This window comes from Chanos chanos, chromosome 8 (assembly GCF_902362185.1).
Source record: "Chanos chanos chromosome 8, fChaCha1.1, whole genome shotgun sequence".
NCBI classification, from domain to species: Eukaryota; Metazoa; Chordata; class Actinopteri; order Gonorynchiformes; family Chanidae; genus Chanos; species Chanos chanos.
Window position 1 is genome coordinate 21,729,548 of NC_044502.1, and position 26,715 is coordinate 21,756,262.

At 44.8% G+C, this 26,715-nt stretch overlaps 1 protein-coding gene across 1 annotated transcript in view; it reads left to right on the forward strand.

The window, feature by feature from the left end:
- Positions 1–4,854: 4,854 nt before the first annotated feature.
- tnrc6c1 (trinucleotide repeat containing adaptor 6C1) overlaps positions 4,855–26,715 on the forward strand; it is a 35,997-nt gene continuing 14,136 nt past the window's right edge. Inside the window, exons 1-4 of the mRNA XM_030782969.1 lie at positions 4,855–4,885; positions 8,414–8,758; positions 21,570–23,942; positions 26,270–26,464. Coding sequence (XP_030638829.1) covers positions 4,855–4,885; positions 8,414–8,758; positions 21,570–23,942; positions 26,270–26,464 — 2,944 coding nt within the window. The remainder of the gene's footprint in view (positions 4,886–8,413; positions 8,759–21,569; positions 23,943–26,269; positions 26,465–26,715) is intronic.

Genomic DNA, 26,715 nt, shown 5'->3' on the forward strand with positions numbered 1-26,715 from the left:
ATTCTCTGTGGGGTGGCAGGGCCCACAGACCACAGGGTGTGATTGGTCACTAGGGGTGGGCGATCTTCCCCAAAAATCACATCACTATCTCTTTAAAACACAATCATGATCCATTATCTGAATTGCCGTGCTTTATTTGTGCAGCAGTCCTCTGTTGGCATTCGCTATACATATGGGGAATGGCGGTAGTAGAAAATATTTGTGACTTGCAAGATCATACCATGCATCTAAAGTCTGCATCAGTGTCTTATATCCCACATTGTCCAGAGCTTTGAACGGCACTGTATCCTTGGCTAGATAGAATGTGACCACCTCAGTCACCTTTTTCCATCGTTTGCTGCTTTTATTGTATTTTTTCCCTCTAATGTATTGGTCAGTGATAACTGTTTATGTTCCAGGACTTTGTGAGATACAGAAAGGTGGGGTTAAACCGACCTGAGTGAAAGATTCTTCGCATGTTCTTTCAGATGCTTCCTTTTAAGTTGGTTGAATAGATATGTTGTGTTACCTCCGGAAGTGCCGACCATTGCCCGACAAAGTTTACGGATAACTTTGCTTTGAGAAATATCTGAATGCATAGCCGAACCAGTGCTACACCACTGACGTTGATTATTACTGGCCATCGAAGTGTTATGTGAAGTTCAGAAACATTAGTAGGAGGACCTAAAAGATCACAAGCTCTACGATTTGCTTGAAAAGTAGATCATGGACGTCCTCAAGATCAGTCACGATATAAAATTGTCAGATCACCCACCCCTTATGGTCCTGAAATCTAACATAAGAAACGTAATGAGTGTTGGTCAACTGCATGTCCACCCAGTGCAACACTCATGGAAGACTGTGGAGCTGTGCCTGAGATGTTTTTTTTTTCTTTCCCACCACTATCAACAAAACACCCAGTGATGTAATTTCTTCTGGATGAATGGCAGCATTCCAGTGGAGTTCCAGACAGTGTTAGAATCTCTGCCAGGAGTCAGGAAAGCTGCTCTGTCTGCTTATGCCGCGCCAGTTCCCCATTGACACGCCTTATGGTGGCATTTCCTTTATTTTGGCAGTTACCTGTATGTATTTATGTCTTGTTTACCCTCTTAAAACATAAAATAGCAAGTGATATAGTTATAGAGTACAAATACAAGGCTACATGGTGGTAAAATAGACCATAAATTCTAATTTTTTTGAAGACGTGACATCACATGTGATGTTTTATTCAGAGTTGAATGAGTGGTGGGTGTGTCCTGCTCTGAGTGTTATTTCATTATCAGTGTGGTTCTTACAGTGTTATAAACACATGCATCTCAGGTCATATAAATACACGCATCTCTCATCATTGAGTTTGGCCCACTCCATTTCATTATGTCTGCCGTAAAAATGAACTCAATACACATGGTGTACCAAGAAAGAGCAGAAAAATTAACAGTGTATTTTGTAATAAAGGTATGTATGTACTGTAAACTGTCTTTGTTACTTTGGGAGGGGTGTAGCAGCATTATCTTTGTGTTATAGCACAAGGGGGACGTGTGTGTTTGTGTGTGTGCGTGCGCACGCATGCATGTATGTGTGTGCTTGTTCTTTAAAACCAGACAGTAAAGGCTGATTTATACTTCTGTGTAGGGTCTACGCGGAGCCTGCGCACATACCCTATGCGCGTAGCCTACATCATTGTGAGCATTTATACTTCTGCATTGGTGTGTCTGCGTCGCTCTGTAATTACACCACCAAAACACTAGTTGGTGGTGTGGTTTATCTGCCACTGTGTTGACATTCCTTCAACATCCTTCTTGCTAGCTTTTTACACCACTGTGTTGTTTCTTCTAGTACTTTAAGCAATGGAGATTGAAACAGAACGGATCATGTTGGAGTTGGAGCTGTTAAATATTGAACTTGAGTTACTTTTGCTGAAATTTCAGCAACGCTAAAAAGAGAGACTACATCACAGGAGATGGTGTGTACATCCACTGAACTGGTTGAGGCAGAGGAAAGGTGAATTTTGTGTGCTTGTCCGGCCACGGAGAGACATGGACGACGAAATACATTTCATGTATTTTCGGATGTTTGCAGGTAGATTTGACCATTTGGTTTGTTGTCTGCAACCATTTTTGTTGCATCAGTGTATGCACAGTATGCCTATAGACATCACTCAGAGACTGGCAATCACCATTCGAGTTTTTGCTTCAGGTGGAAGCTACAAACTAGCATCAAGCACAGTGTCCTCCATAATGTCAAAGGTCTGTAAAGCCCTTTGGAATGCACTGCAACTGGAGTTCCTTCCCTGCCCTTCAGTCGCTGAATGGGAAGCAATTGCATCAGACTTTTGACCACTGTGGAACTTGCCAAGCTGTGTCAGCAGCATAGATGGGAAACGTGACTATCAAGACACCGCCAAACACCAGGAGCGACCACTATAACTACAAGGGCTTGCACTCCATCATCCTGATGGCTACCTGCAATGCCAGATACCAGTTCACCATGGTGGATGTAGGGCGATATGGACGGAAAAGTGATGGTGGCATCTTCAAGGAGAGCACATTTGGTTCAATGCTGCTTGAACACAAACTAAACCTGCCCCTACCAGCCAATCTGCCTGGAACAGGAGTCAAAATCCCACATGTAATGGTTGGTGATACTGCATTCCCCCCTCACAACAACCTCATGCGTCCCTTTCTAGGTATGTCACAGGCACTGAACCCTATGAAAAACACTTTCATGTATACATACAAAGACACATACACTTATATATACACACAACCTAAATGTTCGTTTTGATCACAGATACCTTGCCACATAAAGGTTTCTTACTCATTAATACTCTGCATGTTTCATATTTTGCTAAATAGGGGTTAATATGACCTTGGGGAGATAGATCTATAACTAGCGACACTCAAGAGCCAGGAGGGTGATTGAAAACACATTCTACATTTTGATGGCGGTGGAGAATCCTAGGTCAGCCACTGGAATTCCTGCCCGACAAAGCAGTGGACATTGTCAGGGCTTGTATTGTGCTACACAATTTCCTGGCCTACACTGACAAGTCCAGTGCGCCAGTGAGCAGATACATCCCTGCTAATTTTGCTGATTCAGACGCTACAGGCTCGCCTCAGCCAGGCGAGTGGCAAAGAGTGGTGGCAGGGGACTCAAATCTATTGGAACCTCTGGATCCTCACTGTCAAAGTGCCGTTCCACTAGGGCTGCTACTGGGGTACAGAGCGACCTGATTGCATTCTTTCAATCATCCCAAGGGAGAGTACCATGGCAGAACAACATAGTGTGTTGTGGCCAGCTTGACCAGTAAATTGTAAGAATGTAAAATTGAGTGACCTGTACATGACATCGCACCATTCAAATAAAGACCCGTTATAAAATCAAGTTGCTGGTTTTTATTTGCTAGAAAAAAGTGCAAAATACAAAAACAATACAAGGTGCAAAGTGTTGTTACATTAGCATAAAAACCCACACAAAAGGTGCAAAGTTGTCAAGCACTGAAAATCACACACAGTTCAGCGCCCAAACCTGAAGTGTTTCAACTGTTTGCACAGGAACTTAAAAAAATATAAAATTGTGAAGTGATTCAATTTAACTGCTGCTGCCTCTCAAATAGTAATTTGTGGATGTCAAACATCGCCTGTCCCTGTGCTCCTCCGGCAGCCTCCACAGCATGTCTGCCATAGTCTGTGCAAACCAAACTCATCGCTCCCCTGCAATAGTCTCTGTTGCAAGTCCATTTTCTGTTCTTCCAAGCGGGCAACCTGCCTCTGAAACCAGTCATCATGCTCCTTCCTCTTCCTCTTCTGTGCCATCCTTGGGCTGGGGGACAGAGGAGGAGATGGCTGAGGGGTTTGGTCATGGTAGTCGTCGCTGCTAGATGTCGATGCTGTGGAATCTGCTGAGCGTGAAGGTGGATGTGGAGATGGGATGTCTGGCGGTGGTCTGTGTTCCTCAGAAACTGTGTCTGTGGGTGTCTCTTCGCCTGTTTGAGTGGTGGACATACCTGAGCTTGATTCATTTCCATCCTGTTGTTATGAAAGAAATTGCAAATAGTTTGGCCAGTTAGCCTTTGTACTTCTACACCAGGGGTGGGCAAATCTGGTCCTGGAGGGCCATGGTCCTGCTGTTTTTCTTGTCAACCAACTAAATACAGTCTCTGATTGGCTGAAGAGCATGCACGCCTGTTTTCAAGGTGAAAATTAACAGGTAACTAAGAGATGAAAACAAAAACCGGCAGGACACCGGCCCTCCAGGACTGGATTTGCCCACCCCTGTTCTACACAATAGTAATATATGCGTTCAGTGTCTATGCACGGATAAGCAGAGCTAAGAAACGAGAATACGGCATATGGCTACATTGGCAGAATATTTGTACTTGCGTTTGCATTTGAGCAAACCAGATACAGCTATAGCCCATTACATATTACATTTCTGTTTCATGGAAGCATTATCTTTACACAAATCATTAATGCCGTGGTTACAACTTGAGGGTATTGCTAGCTGGGGTTTATGATACAAATAACATCCAATTTTTACCTTGCCTGCGACAAAATTTGAGTCTGTGTCCCGGTGCTTTACATGTGGTGCCAGCCAGGAAAGAAACAAATAAAATGCAGGCACTTTTTTCCCACCTGGGTCCCCGCTCCTCATCTTTTTCGGAGGCGGATGTACTTGTCCCTCACATTTTTCCACCTTTTCATACACTCCTCGACGTCCAAACTGATGTTGGTTGATATCTCTCGCTATGAATTTGCTGCCATTTGGCAGTCTTTGTAGTGTGGCGAAGAGGTGTCGTACAAATGTACATATTTTTGGATTTCTTTGGTTAACCTCTCCTTGATCTGGTCCATGGTTGTCCAGCTCAATTCGAAAATGGCGGAAGAGAAGGAGCAGCTGGAAATGCGTAGGAGGAAATATAATACTACCAAACAGACCAATCACAGCTGTTGTCATCTGCGTCGTCGCAATGCGCAATTACATTTCTGGAGCGGTGTGTGTCAGGCTACGGTGTAGGGTACGTACCTATGCCGTAGCTACGGTGTAGATTTGACACTGAAGTATAAATTGGGCTTAAGACCTAAGAATTACTGTGATTCCATAGTAATAATTCCAACATGACTGACTGACATTGTTTCTTCTCCCACTAAACTTAAAGGTAAAATAACATTAGCTGGCCAGCTCCCCCTTCAGGTACACGCCCCAGTTACTCCACTTTATGTTTGTACTTGTGGCGCTCAGAGGACAGGGAATGTCAGTTGTCTTGTGGTTGCTGTCTTATTATGGTGTCTCTGAGAAAGCCGTGTGTCTGACATATAGCTGTGTGCTCAGGCTGTGTGTAAGGAAAGCTCCTAATCTGCTCTCTTCCCTCTGCACACACAGGTCACTGTACAACAGAGGAACCACTGAACACGCTCTTATGTTACTTGCAACTCTGACACGTGCTCAGGGTTGGCTAAAATAAAATGCATTACATTGTTTTGCTATGGGAAATCTTTTAGCTCAGTGTGCTGTGTGCCTGTGTGAATGAATTGTGTTTACTGTCTTCTGGTTGGTCTTATCAATGTGCCTAATCCCCATACAATTTCATGACTTCATCCCTTTATTTTGATTGGACATTATACTGTGAATACACTGAGGATCCACATTGCTGTAGTGTGAAGGATTTGTTTTGAGGAGATGCTTCACTTTGGGATTTCCCAGCAGAGCACTGTTTTACACACACACACACACACTACTTTTCTGCTCTCTTTTTTCCCCAGAGTGTGCCTGTCAGTGTTTCAGTATTGTTTTTTCTTTTCTGAAGCTCTACTGGGGATTGGCATGTTGTCAGAGGCATCTTTTAATGGCTGTGTCTATTCCCCAGTTTGTCTGATAACAGACTGAATGACTACGTTTCAGCATTGAATACACAAATCCAGTCATCAAATGGAGCTCACTGTCCTGGACATGTTCACGTCCCTGTCTGTCTGAGGCTGTCAGTGTGTCACCCTCTGCTTACACACTCTCATCCTCACTTTACAGTATCAGGAGAGCTGCCATCATTCAGCTGGAGGATTTGCGTTAAGTATTTTTGAACCCTTTAGGCAGCTAAATTCAGAGACGCGATCACTGAAGTATTAGGACTCCCTGACTGCTGTGTCCTTCCAAACAGAGCCCCCCCTTCACTAATGCTGTGCTCTGATTGGATGAGCCCAGGCAGCCTTCACATAAGCCTCCAGAAAGTTCTGTGTCAGGATGGACACTACTCCAACAGTCAGAGCAGACACAAATGACAGTTCCTACAAAAAATTTAAAAATTAGCCCCCAAACCGCCAGTTTCCTACAATATAGCTTAATAGGTTTGACCAGTGGAGTGACTGAACAGAGTGAAAGAGGACTTTGTGAGAGAGAGAGAGAGAGAGAGAGAGAGAGAGAGATTAGATTTATATAGGAGCACAGTCCTCCTGTCACCATGTCCCCGACGTTCTCCAGGCTGAGCTGGAATTAATCAGGGATTGGCTTCAGCAGCTCCCAGGTCTCAGTGGGACTGCATAAATACAAACCGTGACGGAGAGCAGGAGGGCCAGTGTTTTTGTGGTTGGGAAGTAGGGTGGGGGTGGGGGATGGGGGCTGTGTGTTGTGTAACCATGTGGGTGAACTGTTCTTTGCCTCATGGCTGCTGCTTGGAGGCCTCCAGTGAGGCTGTGAGTGTTGTATGTTGTTGTCCTTCATTAGTGAATGATTCATCTGTGGTATGGACTTGCTATTAATAAATTCTTCACAGACGAGACCGTGCTCAGTGTTTCACCGTATGGACTTGGAGTGTGCTTTTGTCTTTGACAGCCATGTGAAGATACGGAAACAGCAGTAGTGTTTCAAAAGCAACTCTCCCGTGTATCTCACATGCTGTAGGCTTAGGCTGGGTTCAGTCAAGTTAGTGCTGTGCCCTTTCACACTCTCTCTCTCTTACGCTTATGTACACACACACAAAATCAAGCTGTGAATTCAGTTGTCTGAGGCTACTCTGACATGATGAAATCTAGGGTTATACAAAAAGGATTGAAATCTCAATAAAAGACTTTCATTGTGTGGATTTTGACAATCTAACTTGTTTTTAGGTATCACACATTGACATTATTTTATGTTCCTCTTTCAGCTAGTTCAAACTAGGACTCTGCTTCAAATAAACCAAATTGTATTGTATCAATTGTTTTGCACGCACTGAAATTTAATCGCAAGGCCAAGTAGCGGTATTCGAACAAACTAATAACGATAAATTAAAGATCCACATGACTTGACAGCCCAAGACTACAGACTTCGATGCACTACCTCCACTCACATACCCGGACATTGTAAATTAGTGCATACACTTTCAAAAGTTAAAAAGTTATTTTAAAAGTCATAAATTTGTAGAAGCTCATGAACGGTTTTGCAGTGGTTGTTTGCAAAATCTGCTAATTCACAAGTTCCTTAGGTTCAAGTTTTGGGCTTGTGACCAAATTTAAGCTTAAGCTATGTTAAATAAAGTTATGTGATCTCACAAAGGATCTCTGTACTTAAAGAAACAGAGTAAAGTCGTTTAAAGTCTTTATTATTAAACAAGAGCCTTAACAAAGCGATCTGTTCATTGAAAACACTCAAATTTATTTTTATTCATGTAATGCGGCCTGGCTTTACTTTCTTGTAGTTCCATGTCGTCTGGATAATATAAACTATGAATACATCAACAGCAATTATTAACTTGCTAGTTAAATTTCATGACATCTGTTTTGTGCAACCTCTGAGATTATGACAAGTGTAGCTGACGGTCAACAACACAGGTACGGGACTACTATCATGAGTAGAGCTACAACGGTACATTTTTTCTTAGCGTTCATTAATGGTGTCCTCTGCAGTTCGTCACAGTATGGTGTGTGGTCACAGAGTTTATTTCCGCATAATTTTACTATTTTCATCGCACTGAAAATACACCTGATCTGTCATACACTGTGGAATGTAAACACAGATTTGTGTGTGGGCATTTTAAATCGGGAAAAATGTCCAGTGATTTTTCCAGGCAGGAAACATGAAAAAACATATTCCATTGTCCAATTTTCTCCCTGAACGATGGTGTGACCTACCATGGCGACGTTTTTCAGAATCATGACAGAAAATCAAAACACAGCCTCCAACTCGTCGCACAAGGTAGCGGGATCTTCACAACATGGCACGTAAACATAAAGTTACCCAAAATTCAACATGGCGTGACGTCAACTTCACTCTCTCTATGCCTGCCTGTATGTCTATAGGGTCCTGTTGACTGTAGTTATAATACCTGCCTGTATGTCTGTAGGGTCCTGTTGACTGTAGTTATAATACCTGCCCATATGCCTGTAGGGTCCTGCTGACTGTAGTTATAATACCTGTGATTTTCGACTTAACCCCCTTATCCTCCCCCTTTCTGTCTCTGCAGTGCCAGACTCTGCCACGCCCAGCCCCGCCCCTCTTCCCCCTGCTACTCCCATCACCAGCCCATCTCTGTCCTCAGGCATCGTCAGCTGTAGTAATGGTGGCAATGGCAAATGGTCCTCCTCTTCCTCCAACACCCAGCAGCCTCCAGCCACCCTGCGCTACCCACCCAGAGAGGTCCCCCCGCGCTTCCGCCAGCAGGAACACAAACAGCTGCTGAAGAGGGGCCAGCCTCTGCCGGCAGGAACCTTGACGCTGGCTCAAGGCCAGCCAACGACACCATCCCCACCTCACCCCAGCTCTGCCAGTCCCACGGCACACACCTTCTCTGACAAGCCTCTCCACCCAGGTCAGATGCCGCACCACCTCACCCTGCTATACATGCCACTCCTCATATCGACTTCAACAAGTGTTTCTGTAACAACGTAGGCTGTTTCCTCTGCTGGTCTCAGATCAGGATCATTAAAGAAAAAAGGTTCTTGACCTGTTAAAGGATAAAGAGTATGTTGGGGAATGTTACATTGTCTAGCGAGGTATTCACACAGAGTTTGGTGTTTCATCTTTGTAATGGTGTGGATCGCAGCTCTGCATGCGTGCAGATGTGCTCTGTAAACTTTGTTTGATGTGCTATTGAAAGTTTATGCAGTATTCAAAGACTGTTTACATGTGTGGTGGTTTCTGTATACACATGTGTGTCCACAGATGGGCTGTTATTATAAAAACAAACAAACAATAAAAAAAACCCCCATAGCCAGCATTTTTAACTTTGGGTTTATTGTACGCAGTCAGAATGGCAGAGCCCCTTAACCTGTGCCAAGTGGTGTGTGTGCAAGTATGTGTGTTTTGTGAGCATGTGTTGAGTGTGTATCTGTGTTTTGTGTGTGTTCAGTACGTGTTGGGGCGGTGCGCACGTGTACGTAGAGTCCAGGGTGACGGTGTGTGCACTGGGTAGACTGGCCATGCTTGCCTGCAGCTGTGCTGTTGCAGAGAAAGGGAGAGTGAGAGAGAAGGTCACAGAGGTCCAGTAGCGTAGGATGGAATGACTCATTACTGACGATAAATAATGATTCAGAAGGGGCTCCATCCACCCTGCTGAGGGGCGGGACCAAAGCGTTACCATGGAGAGAACGCTCACGGACAACCCCTTTGTCCCTGTTTTAGAAGTTCTACTCTTACCCTGTGACTAGTCTGGACTGAGGGAGATGCCCAAATACCATCTCAGAGATTTGCTGAAGCTACTCTTTGCGGCCAGTGAAGATGTTGGATTTGAGGAGGTCCTCTACTAAAAGCATCATTTTTCTTGCCTGGAATACCAGAGACTTCCAACACTCATTCCCATGTCTTTTTGGGTGATCTCTTCCTTTACCCCCTTTCCATCCTCACGCTGTCTCCTTCAGCATGAGTCTCTGTTAATTGCTGTAGTGAAGGCGTGAAACTTGAGCAGTGAAAATAACGAGAATGCTTGTACATGTAGTAGAATCTGCTACACTGACTGTGATATCTCAGACCTTCTCAACAGCATTGGCCATATGGTTGTCTTTGAAGCTGACACGTGTATGGAGCTGTGTTTCTATTTAGTGTAGGTTGTTTAATACACACTGGAAGTCCAGCACGTGGAAAAAGCTCCGCTTTCCCTGCGTGTGTGAGTGTGTCGGTGTGTGTGGGAGATTTTTTTCCCCGTTCTTTCCTTTTTGTGAGAGTGGTCTTCTGGATCACAGCCAATTTACCCCCCCACCCTGGGCAGAGTGCTCTCACTCGTTTATCACAGTGTTTGTCTGTCATCGCATAGGCACATGTATGGTTTCATGTCAGACAGGGCTGGACAACACTTCAGCCCGTCTGGGAATAAACAACAGGCCTCACTGAATGCTGTGTTTTCCTAACAGCATTTTGATGTAGACTAACGTGTGTGTCTGTGTGTGTGTGTGTGCGCGCGCACGCGCTCTAAACAGTGTGGTCATTATAGAATTCTGTACTGTGAACTGTTTGGTTGTTATAGTACGTTGTACTGTGAATGGTGTGGTAGTTTTAGAACGCTGTACTGTGAACGGTATGGTTTTTATAGAATGCTGTACTGTGAACTGTTTGGTTGTTATAGTACATTGTACTGTGAATGGTGTGGTAGTTTTAGAACGCTGTACTGTGAACGGTATGGTTGTTATAGAACGCTGTACTGTGAACGGTTTGGTTGTTATAGTACGTTGTACTGTGAATGGTGTGGTAGTTTTAGAACGCTGTACTGTGAACGGTATGGTTGTTATAGAACGCTGTACTGTGAACGGTATGGTTGTTATAGAACGCTGTACTGTGAACAGTGTGGCTGTGTCCTTTGTAAAGTGCACTGAATCCAGGGACTTGCTCTTACAGAGTGGATTACTCTCTAATGATTTGGAATGGTTATCAGCAAGGATGGAACATGGGTTGCAATGTATGACTTACAGACTATACTGATTTACTGAGCATTGGCAGTTGATTACTGAGCATTGACAGTCTTGTTTGGGCATAGTGTTGCTACCTATGGCAATGGTGCTGTGAATTTTAGAACACACAAAAAAAAAACCCCAAAAAAACATGGTGTCTGAAAACGTCTTGGCTCTTTTTGAACTGTAACTGTAACTGTATGAGTGTGAGCTCATGGAGAAGTCTCTCAGACTTGTAAGAAGTATGATATTTACCAGATCCCTTGTGGATCTGTGTATGGCAGTGATCTCTATGTGATCCTCCTATGTTCAGCAGTGCAGAAATAAGCACTACCAACATTAAACCCAGCCCCACCCACTAAAACACCTAAAACACTCTAGAGTGACAAACACAGCAGACAACACTTACGTCCCATTGGATCTTCCATTAGATTTCACCAAGGTTATATCTAGTAGGAGAATAATGAGTCCAAGAGTGGTTACACAGGGAGAATTCATACCACATTTGGGCTCCCAGTGAAATAGTCCAGATGATCATGTTTAAATACCAGCAGTTGAGACTGCCGGGTAGATTCAGCTTCAGCCAGACAACTTCAGCCTCATGACATCAACGGACAAGGTTCGCTGTCAGTCAATTCACTCGCTACAACACATACAGTATGGGATATCACGCCTCTGTGTGTCTAGCTGAAGACACCTTTATCCACACCTAAAAGGCCAGTAATATAAGGTCTTCCCTTATATTACTGCGTTGCCCGCGTCATTCCACAGTTCTTATGCTCTTCACCTCGCTAAGGACACCTCACTTTTTCTTACCAGCTAGATAGTGAACTTTGTTTGTGCTAACAACTTTGCTTACCGCAAAGACTTCTTGACTCATTTAAACTTTTCCTTTAGGCAAGAACGACAACAACCTCACATTGGTGCGTTGTCTTCCCACGGAGCACTGGTTTTGAAAGTTTTTTGCAACAAGGTTAGCCGTCTCACTCCTCGAGTCTCTGAGAATGAACACATCCTTGTCCCCAGGGGTGTGGAGTTGCTATACATGAAAAAGATTGCCTGACGCAGCCTGATGCTGGTGTACTTTGTCACCAGCTCAGCCAGTCAACCCTTGAACATTGCGTGGTATTTGTTGAGAGAGTTCTTGGGCAAGCAATGGTGGATCATGACAACCCTCTCCTCTCTGTCTCTGCTGAACTGTCGCAGGTTGATTTCGAGGTGGGAGCGGAGTCTGAGGATGAACAGGGTCTGGACTGGGGGGAACACATGGAGGGTTTTGGAGAGCTGTGCGAACTGGAGCTGGCATTACCCGCTCTCCAAGCTCAGCAGCCCACAAGCGGATGACAAGGACCCCCTTGACCTTGGTATGAATGAACATGACCCGCCCGGGGACAAGCAGGAGGAAATTCAGGGTACTCTGCCAACCCCTGGTACTGCAGAGGTAGAGCAGGATGGAGGGGATATTTCTTTTATCTCTCTGTGCCGCCATGCAGCAAAGAAGCTGGAGGCGGAGCAGCCCACCCCCCGGTTCAAAGTCCAAGAAGGTTTTCAGGGTTTTTCATCCCCCCCGGTCTGGACAGCGGTTAAACACCCGTCTCCCACTGTTTCCAGATTTTATCAAGGAATTAACATCTTCCCGAACGAAACCGCTAGCCACCTGCACCACTGTGCTTGGATATGCGCAGTTCTTTGACATAGCAGGGGCTGATGAGGCAGGTTTGATCAACCCCCCTCCCATGTAACTTTCTCTGGCCGCCTACTCGGCTCCAACACACAATCAGGGAGTAGCGGGGCTGTGTGTTCTTCCTTCTAAAGCAATCTCTTCAAGGCAGTTAGAGAGGATCTGTCGTCCTCAGGTTGGCACAGCAAGAGCTATGAGCTCAGTCACCCTCCTCCAGACATACCAGGTCATGTGTATATCTGAACTGGGTGACAGGTTACCTGCGGGGAGGACGCTGACTCCGCTTCTTAACGAGCTTCGTATGGCCACATATTACATCCTTCGGATGTCCCGCTGTTCGATGCTCTCCCTTGGCAGAGGGCTGGCAGTCACAATGATGGCTCAACGTCACCTCTGGCTAACTCTGATCAACATGCCAGACAGAGATTGGGTGACAAACCTAAACAACAATCAGCTTTGCGCAAGCCTGTTGCTCTGTTCGCCCCTCTGAAGAGGTCTGCTCCATTGGTTTCTCCAGCACATTTCAGAGTTGGATATTGTCACACCACCTTAGTACGTTGCGTCATCTCCAAAGGAGACTTACAGTGACCCAGACGTAAATGATGGCATTTTGGGCATGTAGGAAGCCTCATCTGCTTTGCCAAGGCTCTCTCATAGATAGGGTTCTTATCTGCAAAGTGGTGACAACAGATGCTTCCATGACGGGCTGGGGAGCACTGTGCAGCGGGGCTACAGTCAGGGGGGTGTGGTCCCCTGCTTAGGGGTGTTGCCACATCGATTATGTGGAGCTGTTGACAGTTTTCTTATGTTGCTTTTCCACTTCATGTTACCGGCTCTGCTCAACTCGACTCTACTCGCCTTTTTCGTTTGTCCATTAAGCAAATCTAGTACCTAGTACCTGGTACCCGTTAATAATTTTCGTACCTACGTCGGTACTGATGCGCAGGTCAGGGTTTTGTAATACCCGCACCCACCCGACCCATTATGAGAGCCAACCCGCACTGCCCGACACAAAAATATGCATTAATCAACCACCCAAACCCAACCTTACCTGCAAACTGCCAACTTTAGCTTGTATAGTGATGGGATCCATATCATAGAGTAAGAGATGATGTTTTCTTGTTTAGTGCACGTTTCAAAAAGGACAGACACTTGGTAGACAACAAGGTTTTGCACAAGCCACCACAGGCTACAACAAAGTGAGCAGTGTTGCACCATTTCGTTTTTGGGCTGTTTCCCCAAACATTAGCATAATACACTGATTGTAAGGCATGGCCTATTGTATCTTAGCCTAATAACGTCTGGGTCTAGGCTACTAAACAAACAGACAAATTGTTCTTTATTGTTGTATAGCAGCAAAACAAATAACCCTTCAGTAAAGACATGAACTGTCTCTCTCTCTCTCTCTCTCTCTCTCTCTCTCTCTCACACACACACACACGCGCACGCACACACACACACACACACACACACACACACACACACACACACAAATGATGCATCCTTGACATCTTAATGGTGAACTTTAACAAAATAGTAGCCTACATGGGCAGGTCTGCACTGTATTTTTTAGCGTAGTGTTGGCTGCACTGTGTAGAAAAAGAATGGAGTCCACAGTTCCAGGATTTAACCTATTTCGACATGCCATGACATGAATGCCGACTTAGGTTCGATGTACCTCTCTTACGGCCATCATATTTGTACAATGCCTCACAACTCCAGCAGATAATGTAGTCTGTAATGATGTCATCGGACAGGACAACCTGCCCGAATTTCTCCCATACCCTACTTTTTTGGCTCACTTTGTGTGCAATATCGCCCATTTTAACTTTTCTGTAATTAAATCTGGCATATCTTCAGTGCTATCCTCTTCTTTCTGACCAAAAAAAAAAGTTTTGTCAGTATATATCCTAAACATAAGCTACAGATACCACTTAGGGGAAAAACTCATAGGTGAAGGCTATTATCAACACTCTAAAACACATGCATCGACCAAAACCACAATTGAAAATTGATGGTAAAGGTGCTGATAAGCTATTAGGCCAGGCTATATAAGTCATGGCCTGGCCTAATGCATTATAAATTATAGTCTGGGTGCAGAGAGATGTGTGATAGATGTAGGTTACTTTATTATGGAAGCCCTAAGATGCCATGAATTTACATTTAATTTAGATTGCATTTTCTTGTGATAACATGTTATTTTTCTTTGTTTTGTAAAGATCTTGACTTATTTATGTCATCATCACGAAATAACAAAACTTTCTTTTCTTGAGATAACAACATAATTAATTGGAGCAAAATAATAGTCAAGTGGCCTCAGCTTTGTTGTATATTGTTCAGGGTCACCAAGTACAGGAGGAGGAGCAAGTGCATGTCAGCATCCTCTCTCTCAAACTTGTAGAAATGGATGAACTGTTCTATGCTGCGTTGAGGGAGAAAGGGATACCTGAGGAGGACCTTGGTGCGGGACAAGGTAACAAGATTGTTTTCTCGAGATCTCGAATTAATTATGTCGTTATATCAAGAAAACAAAGTTTCATTATTTCGTGATAATGACATAAGCCTAAATAAGTTGAGATCTCGAGAACACAGGAAAATAGCGCGTTATCATGAGAAAATGGAATCTAAATTAAATGTAAATTCGTGGCATCTTAGGGCTATTGTGAGAGGGGGTACGGGTAGAGTATATAGAATGACTGTTGTGAGGGGTGGAGGGTACTGGTAGAGTATAGTAATAAAATGACTATTGTGAGGGGAGGGGTACTGGTAGAGTCTAGGGTATATAGAATGGCTGTTGTGAGGGGTGGAGGGTACTGGTAGAGTATAGTAATAGAATGACTATTGTGAGGAGAGGGGTACTGGTGGAGTCTAGGGCAGGGGTGTCCAAACTTTTTTCACCAAGGGCCACATATGAAAAAATACACAAACAGCTGGGCCACTCACTCAAGGTGAGGTACGTATTGCCTCACCTGGTTTATTAAAGTAAACTAAATCAATCAGCCTACAACACTGCTTTTCATGAATGGGATTTCTATTATTTTTAGAACAAAAAAGGTTGGCAGTTCATTCTCAAAACAGCTGTCTCTGATTGCTTCTGGATGGTGGTCCTTCTTGACAGACCTGTATGAGGAGGGGGTGGGGATAAAAAATAAATTATATATTATGTATTTCAAGCTTGTTATGCAAATAAGTTTGGCTGGTTAACAGATCAACTAATATTTGTTTTAAAAATGCTATCAACATAAAATGATTACATTTATTAAGTAATAGGGCTTAATAACACATGGAATGTGTAATATATTTTGAACTCACGGGAACACGGTTGCACTCAGTGGGAACAATGAAGTTTCGCTTTGGCCTGCAGGATGGCTGGCAGGTCGGGAGTCAGTTTGGTGGTTGAGATGCGAAGAACGTCACAGATATGGTCGTTGGTCATTGTGGTTCTCAATCTGCTTTTGTTCAGCGTCATCAGAGAAAATGTTTGTTCACATATGTATGTTGAGCCGAACAGACTCATCATTCTTTTTGCGTGGCGTCTCATCAGAGGAAACTTGGCTTCTTCCAAGCTCCGGTAGAAGTCAGGTAAGGAGAGAAGCTGATGTTGATTCTTCAGAGAATCATCACAATGCATTTCTATAAGTTCTAATTGCAGACTCTCTTCCACTTCTTCTGCATTTATCAGGAAGGGAGTCGCGAACAGCTTGATTTCGTTCTCAATGGCAGAAAAATCTTGGAAGCGCTGAGAAAATTCTGTCATGAGAGATGTGATCACTGACACATATTTCCCCTTTTTATCAGAGAGATCGGCCTTTGGAAATGCAGATCAGATTTCGGACAGTGTGGGGAAGTGCGCGACATTGAAGGTGCGTAACTGTCGGAGCTTCACACAGAATGCTTTCATGTGCACATAAAGCTGCGGTACGCGTTGGTCTTTGCCTTGTAGGTTTTTGTTGAGTGTTCAGGTGATCAGTGAGATCAACTAAAAACACCAGGTCAGCCAACCATAGAGGGTCACTCAGCTCATGAAGAGGTCGGTCCTTTTCTTTCAAAAACTAGTTGATCTCTGATCTCAGAGAATAAAACTGCCTAAGCACGGAGCTGCGACTTAGCCAGCGCACTTCTGAATGGTAGAGCAGGTCCCCGTATTCAGCATCAATGTCAGTTAAGAAAGTTTGAAACTCTCTGTGGTAGAGACCTCGTGCTCGAATTATGTTCACCGTTTTCACAACAGTATTCATCACATCGCTAAGCTGGACTGTCTTGGCACAGAGTGCTTCTTGGTGGATGATACAGTGCATTTTAACAGCCTCACCTCCGCTCTCCTGCACCTTGGTGCACACCATAGAGGCCATTCCTTTGCGCTCGCCTGTCATAGCTGGAGCCCCATCCGTTGTAACTCCACACAGCTTGTCCCATTTAAGTCCCATCTTGTCAATTGCATTTGACACAGCTTCAAAAATGTCTTTACCCGTTGTTGTGGTCTTTAGACTGCTGAGGTCAAGCAGTTCCTCTGTAATGCAAAAGTTATTGTCAACTCCCCGCAAAAAGATTAACAACTGTGCGGTATCTGTGGTGTCTGTGCTCTCATCACATGCAATGGAGCAGAAATCAAAAGCACACGTTGTGTCTGACAGTTAATGTTTTAAGTTAGCTGACAAGTCTTCGATTTGCTGCACAACTGTGTTTCTTGATAGGCTAACGCTGTCGAATTCTTGACTTTTTTCTGGGCACATTATTCCTGCGACTTTAGTGAGGCACTGTTTTATGAAGTCACCATCTGAGAAAGGTTTCCCATGTTGGGCAATGAGTTGAGCTACCTCATAGCTGACTATTGTGGCATTTTCTTGAGTTTTTTTGGCACGGGAAAAACACTGTTGTTGTCATTTGCTTAATCTTCTGTTCTCGTTCCACACCACTGTAGGACATGTAGGTCTGATGTTTGGTTTCATAGTGTCATCGTACATTGTACTCTTTCATCATTGCGACACTTTCATTACAAATCAAACACACACACTTCCCCTTGACTTCCATAAAGAAGTATTCATTTTCCCACCGTGTCTGGAATTTTCTGCACTCACTTGCTATCTTGCGTTTCTTTGGTTGTGTCATTTTTGGTCTGCTGTGGCAAAATTTTTCTTTCCTTAATTTTGTTTTGTGGAGGAACTGCCTTGTTCAACTCAGTAGCTCCACCTAGAGTTAAAACCAAGAAATGCAATACCGCCAAGCCAAGTTTCATGTGTGGGCCATATTCCAGTATCTTTTTAGAATTTGCTGTGGGCCAATTAAAAATGGATCACGGGCCATAGTTTGGACACCCCTGGTCTAGGGTATATAGAATGACTGTTGTGAGGGGTGGAGGGTACTGGTAGAGTATAGTAATAGAATGACTATTGTGAGGGGAGGGGTACTGGTAGAGTACAGAGTATATAGAATGACTGTTGTGAGGGATGGGGGGTGCTGAGTATAGAATAGAGTATAGTAATAGAATGACTATCGTGCTGTCCTCAAAGACCGCAGCAGCGTGTGTGTAGGGAAGTGTTGAAATGTGTTCATCAGTATCTGTGATACGTGTGTGTGAGAGTGTGTTTGGGTTGTGGGTGTGTTTGGACTGTTAGTGTATGTTTAGGATTTGTGTGTGTGTGTGTGTGTGTGTGTGTGTGTGTGTGTGTGTGTGTGTGTGTGTTTGTGTGTATGTTTGGGTAGCGTAGCTGTGTGTGTCCTGCTGCAGTAGTCTTTGTGGGAAGTATTCTGTGGAGGTATTTTTTTGTTGAGGAGGAGGAAGAGGAGTGCTAACACGAGTCAGATGTTTCTTGCATAAGACCCCCTTCCCTGTTCTCCCTCTACAGAACTGATGTCAGTGGTTCCTCCAGCTTAGCCACACCGTGCTGCTGCTGGTGTGTGTGTGTCTGTGTCTGTGTCTGTGTCTGTGTGTGTGGATGTAAGAGAGACACAGAGAGAGTGAGAGAGAGAACCCAGATCTGTGAAACACACACACACACAAACAGGGTTGAACACTCTTGCACTATGAGGTAAAGTGTTCCTGTCCTCTTTAGTCAGAGAAGCAGAGGGCTGTGTTAGCCTTAAAGTACCACTCAGAAAGATTCCAGATTAGCCCTACAAATAGACTGAATCCACCAGCTCAACTGGTATTTATCACAGATTCCTGTTACCACAGTTATAAACCTTATTGTTTTTAATGGGATCTTAAAGTTCCTCCTCTTTTCGTGTTTTTGTAACAGGCATTGTGACAGGGTCATTTCATGTGATAGCACCTCTCTGGCAACTGGAAGGTTGCTGGTTTGGATCCCAGACAGAACATTGCAGGATGTTGGTTTAGTATTGGAAGGCACTTGACTCTAAGGTCTGTCACCCTTCCTCTGTCTGCTGATGGTCCACCCTTGAGTGTCTGGTGAAGATGTTTCTGGGCCACACCAGCATCCCAGTGTTTCCTACTCCTCACCCTGCTACATTAGCCTTGATAAAGAACAGGTCCAGTGCATGGCTCAGACTGTGGTCAAATAAAATCAAAGTATTAAATACAGCAGCAGTTCACTTGATGACAAAAAAAAAGTTGAAGTCAGCGGCCATCAGTCAGGTTATCGTGTGATGGATGTGACTGTTTTACAGGTAAATGGTCCACTGGTGTAAATGCAGTGTCCATTCTGCACAGAACCTGTGGACTGTTATGAACAATTATCTCAACAGATTACGCCAATAGAAGAGGGCACATGTATATGCATTTCCCCTTGTTGGAAGTCTTTACATGTCAGTGTCTGACCCCACTGTTCTGACAGAGAGGAGAAGGGTCCCATGGACACATTAATAAAGCTTAATTGAAACTAAATGATTTAAATATTTTAATTGGTGTTTATGTGCAGCAGCACAAAGCCGTGTTATTGAATGCATAGATGCGCTGTTCATCAACAGGGCATTTTCAGACAAAGGAAAAATGAACCTAGCGGTGATTACATCATGGTACACTTGGCTTGGGAAAAAAGCCCACACATAATAAGGGCCTGTTCTCTGTGGATTTTGTCGTATTGTGTGTTTGGGAAGGACTGGGATTGCCGTGTGATCTTTCATGCCAGGAGCTGCTGAGCCAGTACCGCTTTTCTCTCTCTTTCCCTCTCCCTCTCCCCCCATCCCCTCCTGTTTTCCCTCAACGTTGCTCTGTCTCACAAATATTTCCCTGTTCCTTCCTGTCCTCTCTCTCCCTCTTCTGTCTGTCATTACAAAGCAAGCACACACTCTGTAAAGCCAATGAGCCTGACCACATACATGTGAGTTTCATTTCATGTGTTTGTCCTGATGCCTTTACTTTTTTCCCATTCTGAAAATGGAGGTGTATCAGAGACAAGAGTGCAGCTCTGTTATGCAGCATGACTCTGAAATCATAGGAGGACAATGTATGTAAAGAGAGGCAGTGTGTGTTTGTGTGTGTTCTAAATGCTTGTGTTAATGACTGGCAAAGTGGCCTCAGCTCCATTATGCGTGACATTTTTAAAAACAAAAAGAGGAGAGCCAATAAAGGGATCTCCCTTTTTTGTGTTTTAGTTTGTAATCAGATGATGAGGCACACTCTGTTCATAACCTTCATCCACCCTGCACCCTCTCCGCGTGCGAGAGAATCCTCTCAGTGAATCGGGAAGACAGGGAGTTATAAATAAAGCTGGACTAAGGGAGGGAACGGGAGGTGGGATCCTGCTGAAGCCGTGTGGGAGGGACGGGGCGTGCACTTTCTCGCTCAGCAGCACAGCTACAGTATCTTGGCAGCAGGTCAAAAATGAGCCCAGGCAGACTGGTGAGTAGCAGACATATTGTATCAGCTATGGCCAGCTCTACACACTGAGCCTGACGGTCTCTCTCACAGGATGGTCAGCCGACACCTTTCCTCAGGTATTTTTCTGCTTCACCACAATTCCACTTTGCCCTTGATCTCTTTCTTCCCCCTTCCACCTCTTCCTACTCCCACCACACACTAGCCAGTGTTATCCTCCTCTCATGTCTGCTGCGTTTCTTCTGTTTATTTTCCTGCTCATAGCGCCTCAACATTGTGTGCCAGCATTACAGGCAGAGCAGACTTGCGGTTTTGCAGAAAAAGCGCAAGTCAGTGAGCAAGAGAGAGAGAACAGTGATTGTGACAGTTGCTGTAAGGTTTTTTTGGCTCTAGTTCAAGTTTGATAAGATGGCGACCTTCTGCTACATTACGACTTTGCAGAAGGACAGTACTGTTTGAAAACATGCTGCACGTTTTTCTCCGTTTCCGTTGTATTCTGCTTGAGCTGAAGGCTGACACGTCTCTGAGAGGGGCAGCAGGCTTGTGTACCTCAGGCTGACAGACAAAAGCATGCATGTTTACAAAGGCAAAATGAAAACAGTAACAACCGGGTTAATCCCACACTCCGTCATAGTGGGCACGGAAAGGCTGGGATTTTAAATTCACTCACGTGTGTGCAGAGATGAAGTTTCTGTTTTAACAGTGTTACTGTTTAAAGACCTGGAATGCTAATTTGAAAATGAGACAGGCATGCTGAGCTGCCAGCAGCTTGGCAGGTGTTATGTTAAAGTAAGCACTTGTAGCGACTAGAGGCCTAAAGGGATGGCTGCTTAGATTGGTCTTGACTCTAAGTTGAGGCTTCTGGACGTTTTCTCTAAGGCGAGATCTTGAATTCTTAAAGCATTTTGCGTTTAATGGTTACATGAATATTTGTATTAATGCTGTACAATCTTTCATGATCCTCTGTCATGTCAATATACACCTTATATGTGTAGTTTCATTTGTCACCCAAGTAAGACAGGTACTAAGGAAATGCAGATAACAACAATTTCAATATGCTTGATTCTCTATAGTTAGCTGTGCTAGTCTGTCGCAGAACAGGACAAGCAGTCTTGTTTTCTCCCACAGTTATTGGGTTTGATTTCAGTACAATAAACGTTCAACCGTATGAGTGATGATTTGCTGATATATTCGCAAAGCCCTGATATAAGCCCTGTTATATCATTTTACTTCACAGACAGAATTCATAATTTTCTTAATCACTGTCTTTCTCATATGACAGAGGTGTCCCCACAGAGTGGCCAGGTGGCCCAGTATGAGAATCCCCACTGGGGCCATCTATCCACCAATCACAGTGCCACCCCAGCAACGAGCAACAGCAGCAACGGTGTGTGGGATCAACTGATCATCGACCAAAGTGACACTGAGGCGTGGCCCTCCATTTCCCGTGCTGAGAGCCACGCCCTTGCAGGATGCTCCTTGGACACTGAGAGCACCACTGACATTAAAAACATGAGCATGGCCACAGGGGCTGGCCAACAGGGTCACTTTCCAGCCAACCACCCCAGTAAAACTGGCACCAGTCACGCAATGGGTTTGCTCTCCAGCCAGGGCGGGACCAGCCGAAGCTGGATCTCAGGCCCTTCTACCGCCCCAGGAGGAGAGGGAAAGAGTGACAACAGCGGTGCACCAGTTGTAGCAAAGGTTTGGGGCTCCTCCAACTTCAACTTGAACCTTAACCCCAATGCCAACCCTTCGGCCTGGCCAGCTCTGGGACATGAGGGGACAGGTGCAGGTGGTGGCAGCTCTGGAGGAAGCAGCCTTCCTCCTCCAAATCTCTGTAGCCTGCCTGATGCTCCACCCAACCAGGGCAATATGGGTGGTGCTAATGGAAGCACTACTGTTAAGGGTGCCAGCGGCAGCAGTGCCTGGGGTGGCTCGATGTCTACTGACCCCTCAGCACCTCATATCTCCCCATCCACTAATGTGTCCTTGAGCTCAGAACCTCAAAACCTTAACACTGATGGACCAAATCACACTAAGCAAGAGCCTCGGAGCCCTAGCCATGGCCTGCCCATCTGGAGTATGGCCAACACCAGCACAAGCCTTCTTGTAAAATCCACACAGGGAGCCTCACAGATGAACAGGGAGGAGGGCTCTGTCTGGGGAAATGGAGATGCCAAGCCCTCCAGCAGCCCCAGTGACTCTGGCTGGGATTCAGGGGGTGGCTGGGATCAGACAGCAGCTTCAGGCACAACTGGTTGGGAACAGGCTTCTTCCAGCAGTGACTGGCACAGGAATTCCAGTGGCGAGGCCAAAGGATGGGAGTCAGGCGGTTCTCCCACACAGGAACAGCAACTCAACCCCTGGACTCATGCAGCCAATGCCTCTGCTAGCGAAGGCAGCAGTGATAGTCTAGAGGGTCGGCCCCATAGGAGGGACCGTTCTTCTAAGCAAAAACACCCTCCTCTCCTGCCTGCTTGCGACCTGGACCCACGGGTTTTGTGCAACACAGGTTGGGGGCAGACCCCAGTACGGCAGCATACAGCCTGGGAGACTGAGGAGGCAGCATCCTCCAATCACAAGAATGATATCGGGACTGAAGCCTGGGGCACATCCTCTAATGCCTCCAGCTCAGGACCACTACCACCTTCAGGCAGTGCCAATCATAACTCCGGAACCACTTCAAGACCTGACTCTGGAGGAAAGAGTGAAGAGTGCAACCCAAACAGTGCAGCCACCCCAGGCTGGGGCACTGTTGAGTCTTGCCATAGTCAACCAAAGTCCGGATGGGGAGACCCTCCTAGCAACAAGAAACCACTCAGTGGTTCTGGGAACTGGGGCCAAGCTCCACCTGGAGGTCTTGCAGGCAGCATGCAGAAAACCAGTCAGTCATGGGGCTCTGAGGAGAAGTCCCCCACCTGGGATGACCCCTATTCTAAAGCCAAACTACAAGGCTGGGTAGAGGGGCCTAAGCCATCCCATGGTTGGGGCACCAGAGCCGGAGAGGACACTGGGACAGGTGAGTGGGGCGAAGCTGGAGATGTAAAGAAGAATGGCCCGTCCAGCAGCTCCTGGGAAGGAGAGGGATCTAGCTGGAAGGAGGCCCCTTGTAACTGGGGAAAGCCTGCAACAGGAGTTGGTAGAGGCTGGGCAGATACCTCATGCACCAGTACCCCAGGGCAAGGTTGGAATAACAAGTCTCAGGAGTTGGCAGCTAGCAGTGGGAGTGTGGGCTCGTGGGGAGGACCAGACTCAGTGAAGCAAAGTAGCACCGGTTGGGGTGGAGGGAATGGTGGAGCAGTGAAACAGGACCACAAAGGAGAGCCCACTGGCTGGGAGGAGCCCTCCCCACCCTCCATCCGCCGCAAGATGGAGATTGATGATGGTACCTCAGCTTGGGGTGACCCAAGCACTTACAACAAGGCAGTAAATCTCTGGGACAGGAACAACCCAAGCATGCAAGGCAAACCAGTTTCCAGCAACACCACTAACCCTCCCAACCCAAACCATCATCACCAGTCCCACAGTCAGCTTCCCATCAAGGGCCATGGCCATGGAGGGCCTACTGCAACTAACAACCATATCTCCCCTGATAACAATGGCCCACACCAGGCTAGCATCCCTCATAACAGGGCCCCCCTCATCACTCCAGGTAAGGGCACTGCCATTGATGCTAGATTTTTTTTCTTTTTTAGATTTTGCCTTTGTTGGGTAAATTATCTAGAACCAGAAGAAAATTAGATATCCATGTAGAACTGCAGCCTTACTCACACCATTGCATTTTGGTACACTATAAGATATATAACATTGCTGATGTTATATTTGCTCAATTCTACCCACAAGTCTATGGTCCTGTAAGTGGCAGTGTTTTGCAGAATGGCCAGCAAATTTGGCACACCTGGGATTTGAACCTATTAGTTCTAGTTGTAAGATGTAACTGAACAACTAAACAATAATTTATCAATACTCAGTTTTATTGTTATACAGAAGTGCCACATAATAGAGAGTACCTTACTGTAGCAACTAAGTCATGGAAAACCAATGAAAAACGTTTTCTGAAGAAAAAAAGTTTTAAATTTATCAGTTATGAAAGATGAATCTTTGAATGTTACAGTTGATAATCTTGCAGTGTCTGTTTGTGTGTGTGTGTGTGTGTGTGTGTTTGTGTACATACACCTGTGACTAAGATACAGGACCAGTCCTCGCATAGGAACAGTCATCTTAAGTCTGAGAAAAGCTGTTTACAAACTTTGTGTTAAAAATAATCATCTGCTGTGTCGTATCGGAGCCAGGGGGAAGTGTATAATTAGAGCTGGCCTGTTATCTGTGTTCCAGTCCCACACAGCTCTGGCAGGGCTAGCCTGCACACAGCTCTCCCTGCTGTTCAGCTCTGTCCTTGCACCTCCATACCTGACTGCATGTTCAGAGCTGCCTTTCTTTTCTTCCCTGTCTGGGACTCTGCTGGTGCACTAAATTACGATTAGGATTATTGGGAGTGCATGGAACCAAACAAAACTTAATTTAGTATAGAAATTATTTGGAGAAATAAGGCAAAAAGTTAATAACAAGATCTGCAGGACTTCTTGTGGTAGTGCCACTGAACAATGAGTGTGTGGTAATAAAGCTCAGTTCAGTTTAAAGCTGGTCTGCTCACAGCTAACTGTTCAAAATACAAGATATAATTCACTTACATGATGCAGGTCTGTAGTGTCTCTAAGACACCATAAAAGTTTAAAGAAAAAACAAAATACATACATACATACAGATGCTGCATCAGTTAAAAGACTATTCAACTATGATGCGCATGGTTCCAGCACATAGAGCAAAGCATAACATTAATGATATGATACAAAGATAACACTTGGTCTTACCTTACACAATGGTGAAGTATGGATGATACGGACGATATTTAAACATCATTGTTACCAACATTCTAGAGTACCTTAAACCCGGGTACATTTGAAAATGCATAATTATTTCTCCGTTAAACATTCTTATTGTGTTTAGATTTAGCAGCTGTTTTTTTCCTGTTTATAATTATTAAGCCAAACCGATTTAAAAATGAAATTAGTCATATTTGCTCGCAACGATCTTTTAACAACATTAGTAGCCTAGTCTATTATATGACAGACTCAATGTTAGAGCCATCCTTGAAATACAGCAATACAGCAAAGAAGCAATCGATTAATGCTTTTTAATGCTGTTGCCACTGTTCCTCTTGTTTACCAACGGCTCGAAGTGGAGATCATGCGATTAGTGAGTACTCGACAATAATGTAAAAACTCGAGAACTGATGTAACTGCTCGAGTACTCGAACGCTTGTGTACTCTGTGCAACCCCTTATATATATATATGTGTGTATATATATATATATATATATATACACACACACACACACACACACACACACACACAAACGCCCATAAGAGGAAACAATTTAACATGTGTATGACATCTCCTAGTGTACATTACTTAATCAGTCGTACTGTATTAATTAATATGACTTTTTACTGTGAAAACAGTTCGGGGCATCTCCAAACTCTAGTATTGTCTTATTCTTCTGAACAAAGCATTATTTACTGTGAATGAGTCAAACGTGGCATATCCACTAATCCGACGAGGCTAAAATCACAATCTGACAGCATTTACGATAAGATATATTTTCCTTCTAAAAAGATTTCTGAGATGCTTTTATTTAAATGTAAAATATATATGTATTATACATTTATCAACTGTGACGTGAATTATTTAAATATAAATATCAGCATGTGTTTTTGGCAGAGTTTTACATTTTGGAGAGCCATGTAAATGTTAGGGAGGGCCATACGTTTGTCAGTGCCAGGTCATGATGTCTGGTCCATATCTCAGGGCCAGGGTTGGGTGGGCATGCCTTGGGCAGTTTTAGATGAGTGATAGTTATTAGTTGCTGTGTTTATGGCCATGAAGTGAGTAGCTGACCTGACCAGAATGTCTGTGCAGGCTGGGGGGAGATGTCCAGCGTCCCCTCCAAACCCGAAAATACCTGGGGTGAGCCGACGCTCCCAGCAGCCACGGTGGACAATGGCACTTCAGCATGGGGCAAACCCCCGGGGAGCTGCGGGAGCTGGGGCGACAGTGATGCTGAAGGTTTCGGCCGAGGTAATGGAAATCCAGGATCTGCTCCCTGCAAGTCAGGTGAGTCTACTCATTCATTTTAGCTATCGGGTGTCATCACAATAAAAATCATTAGACTGATCCTGATTGATCTGTGGATATGATACTTAGAATACCCCAAGAATGATCCACACAAATGTATTGGAGTACAAGGCCACACTCAAAAATATTCTTCCAGCCACTCTCAAAAATATCCTTCCAGCCACAACTGGGATACAATCCTTTCTCAATAACCAAACTACTTTATGCGAAAAGTATTCCACCCTCTATTC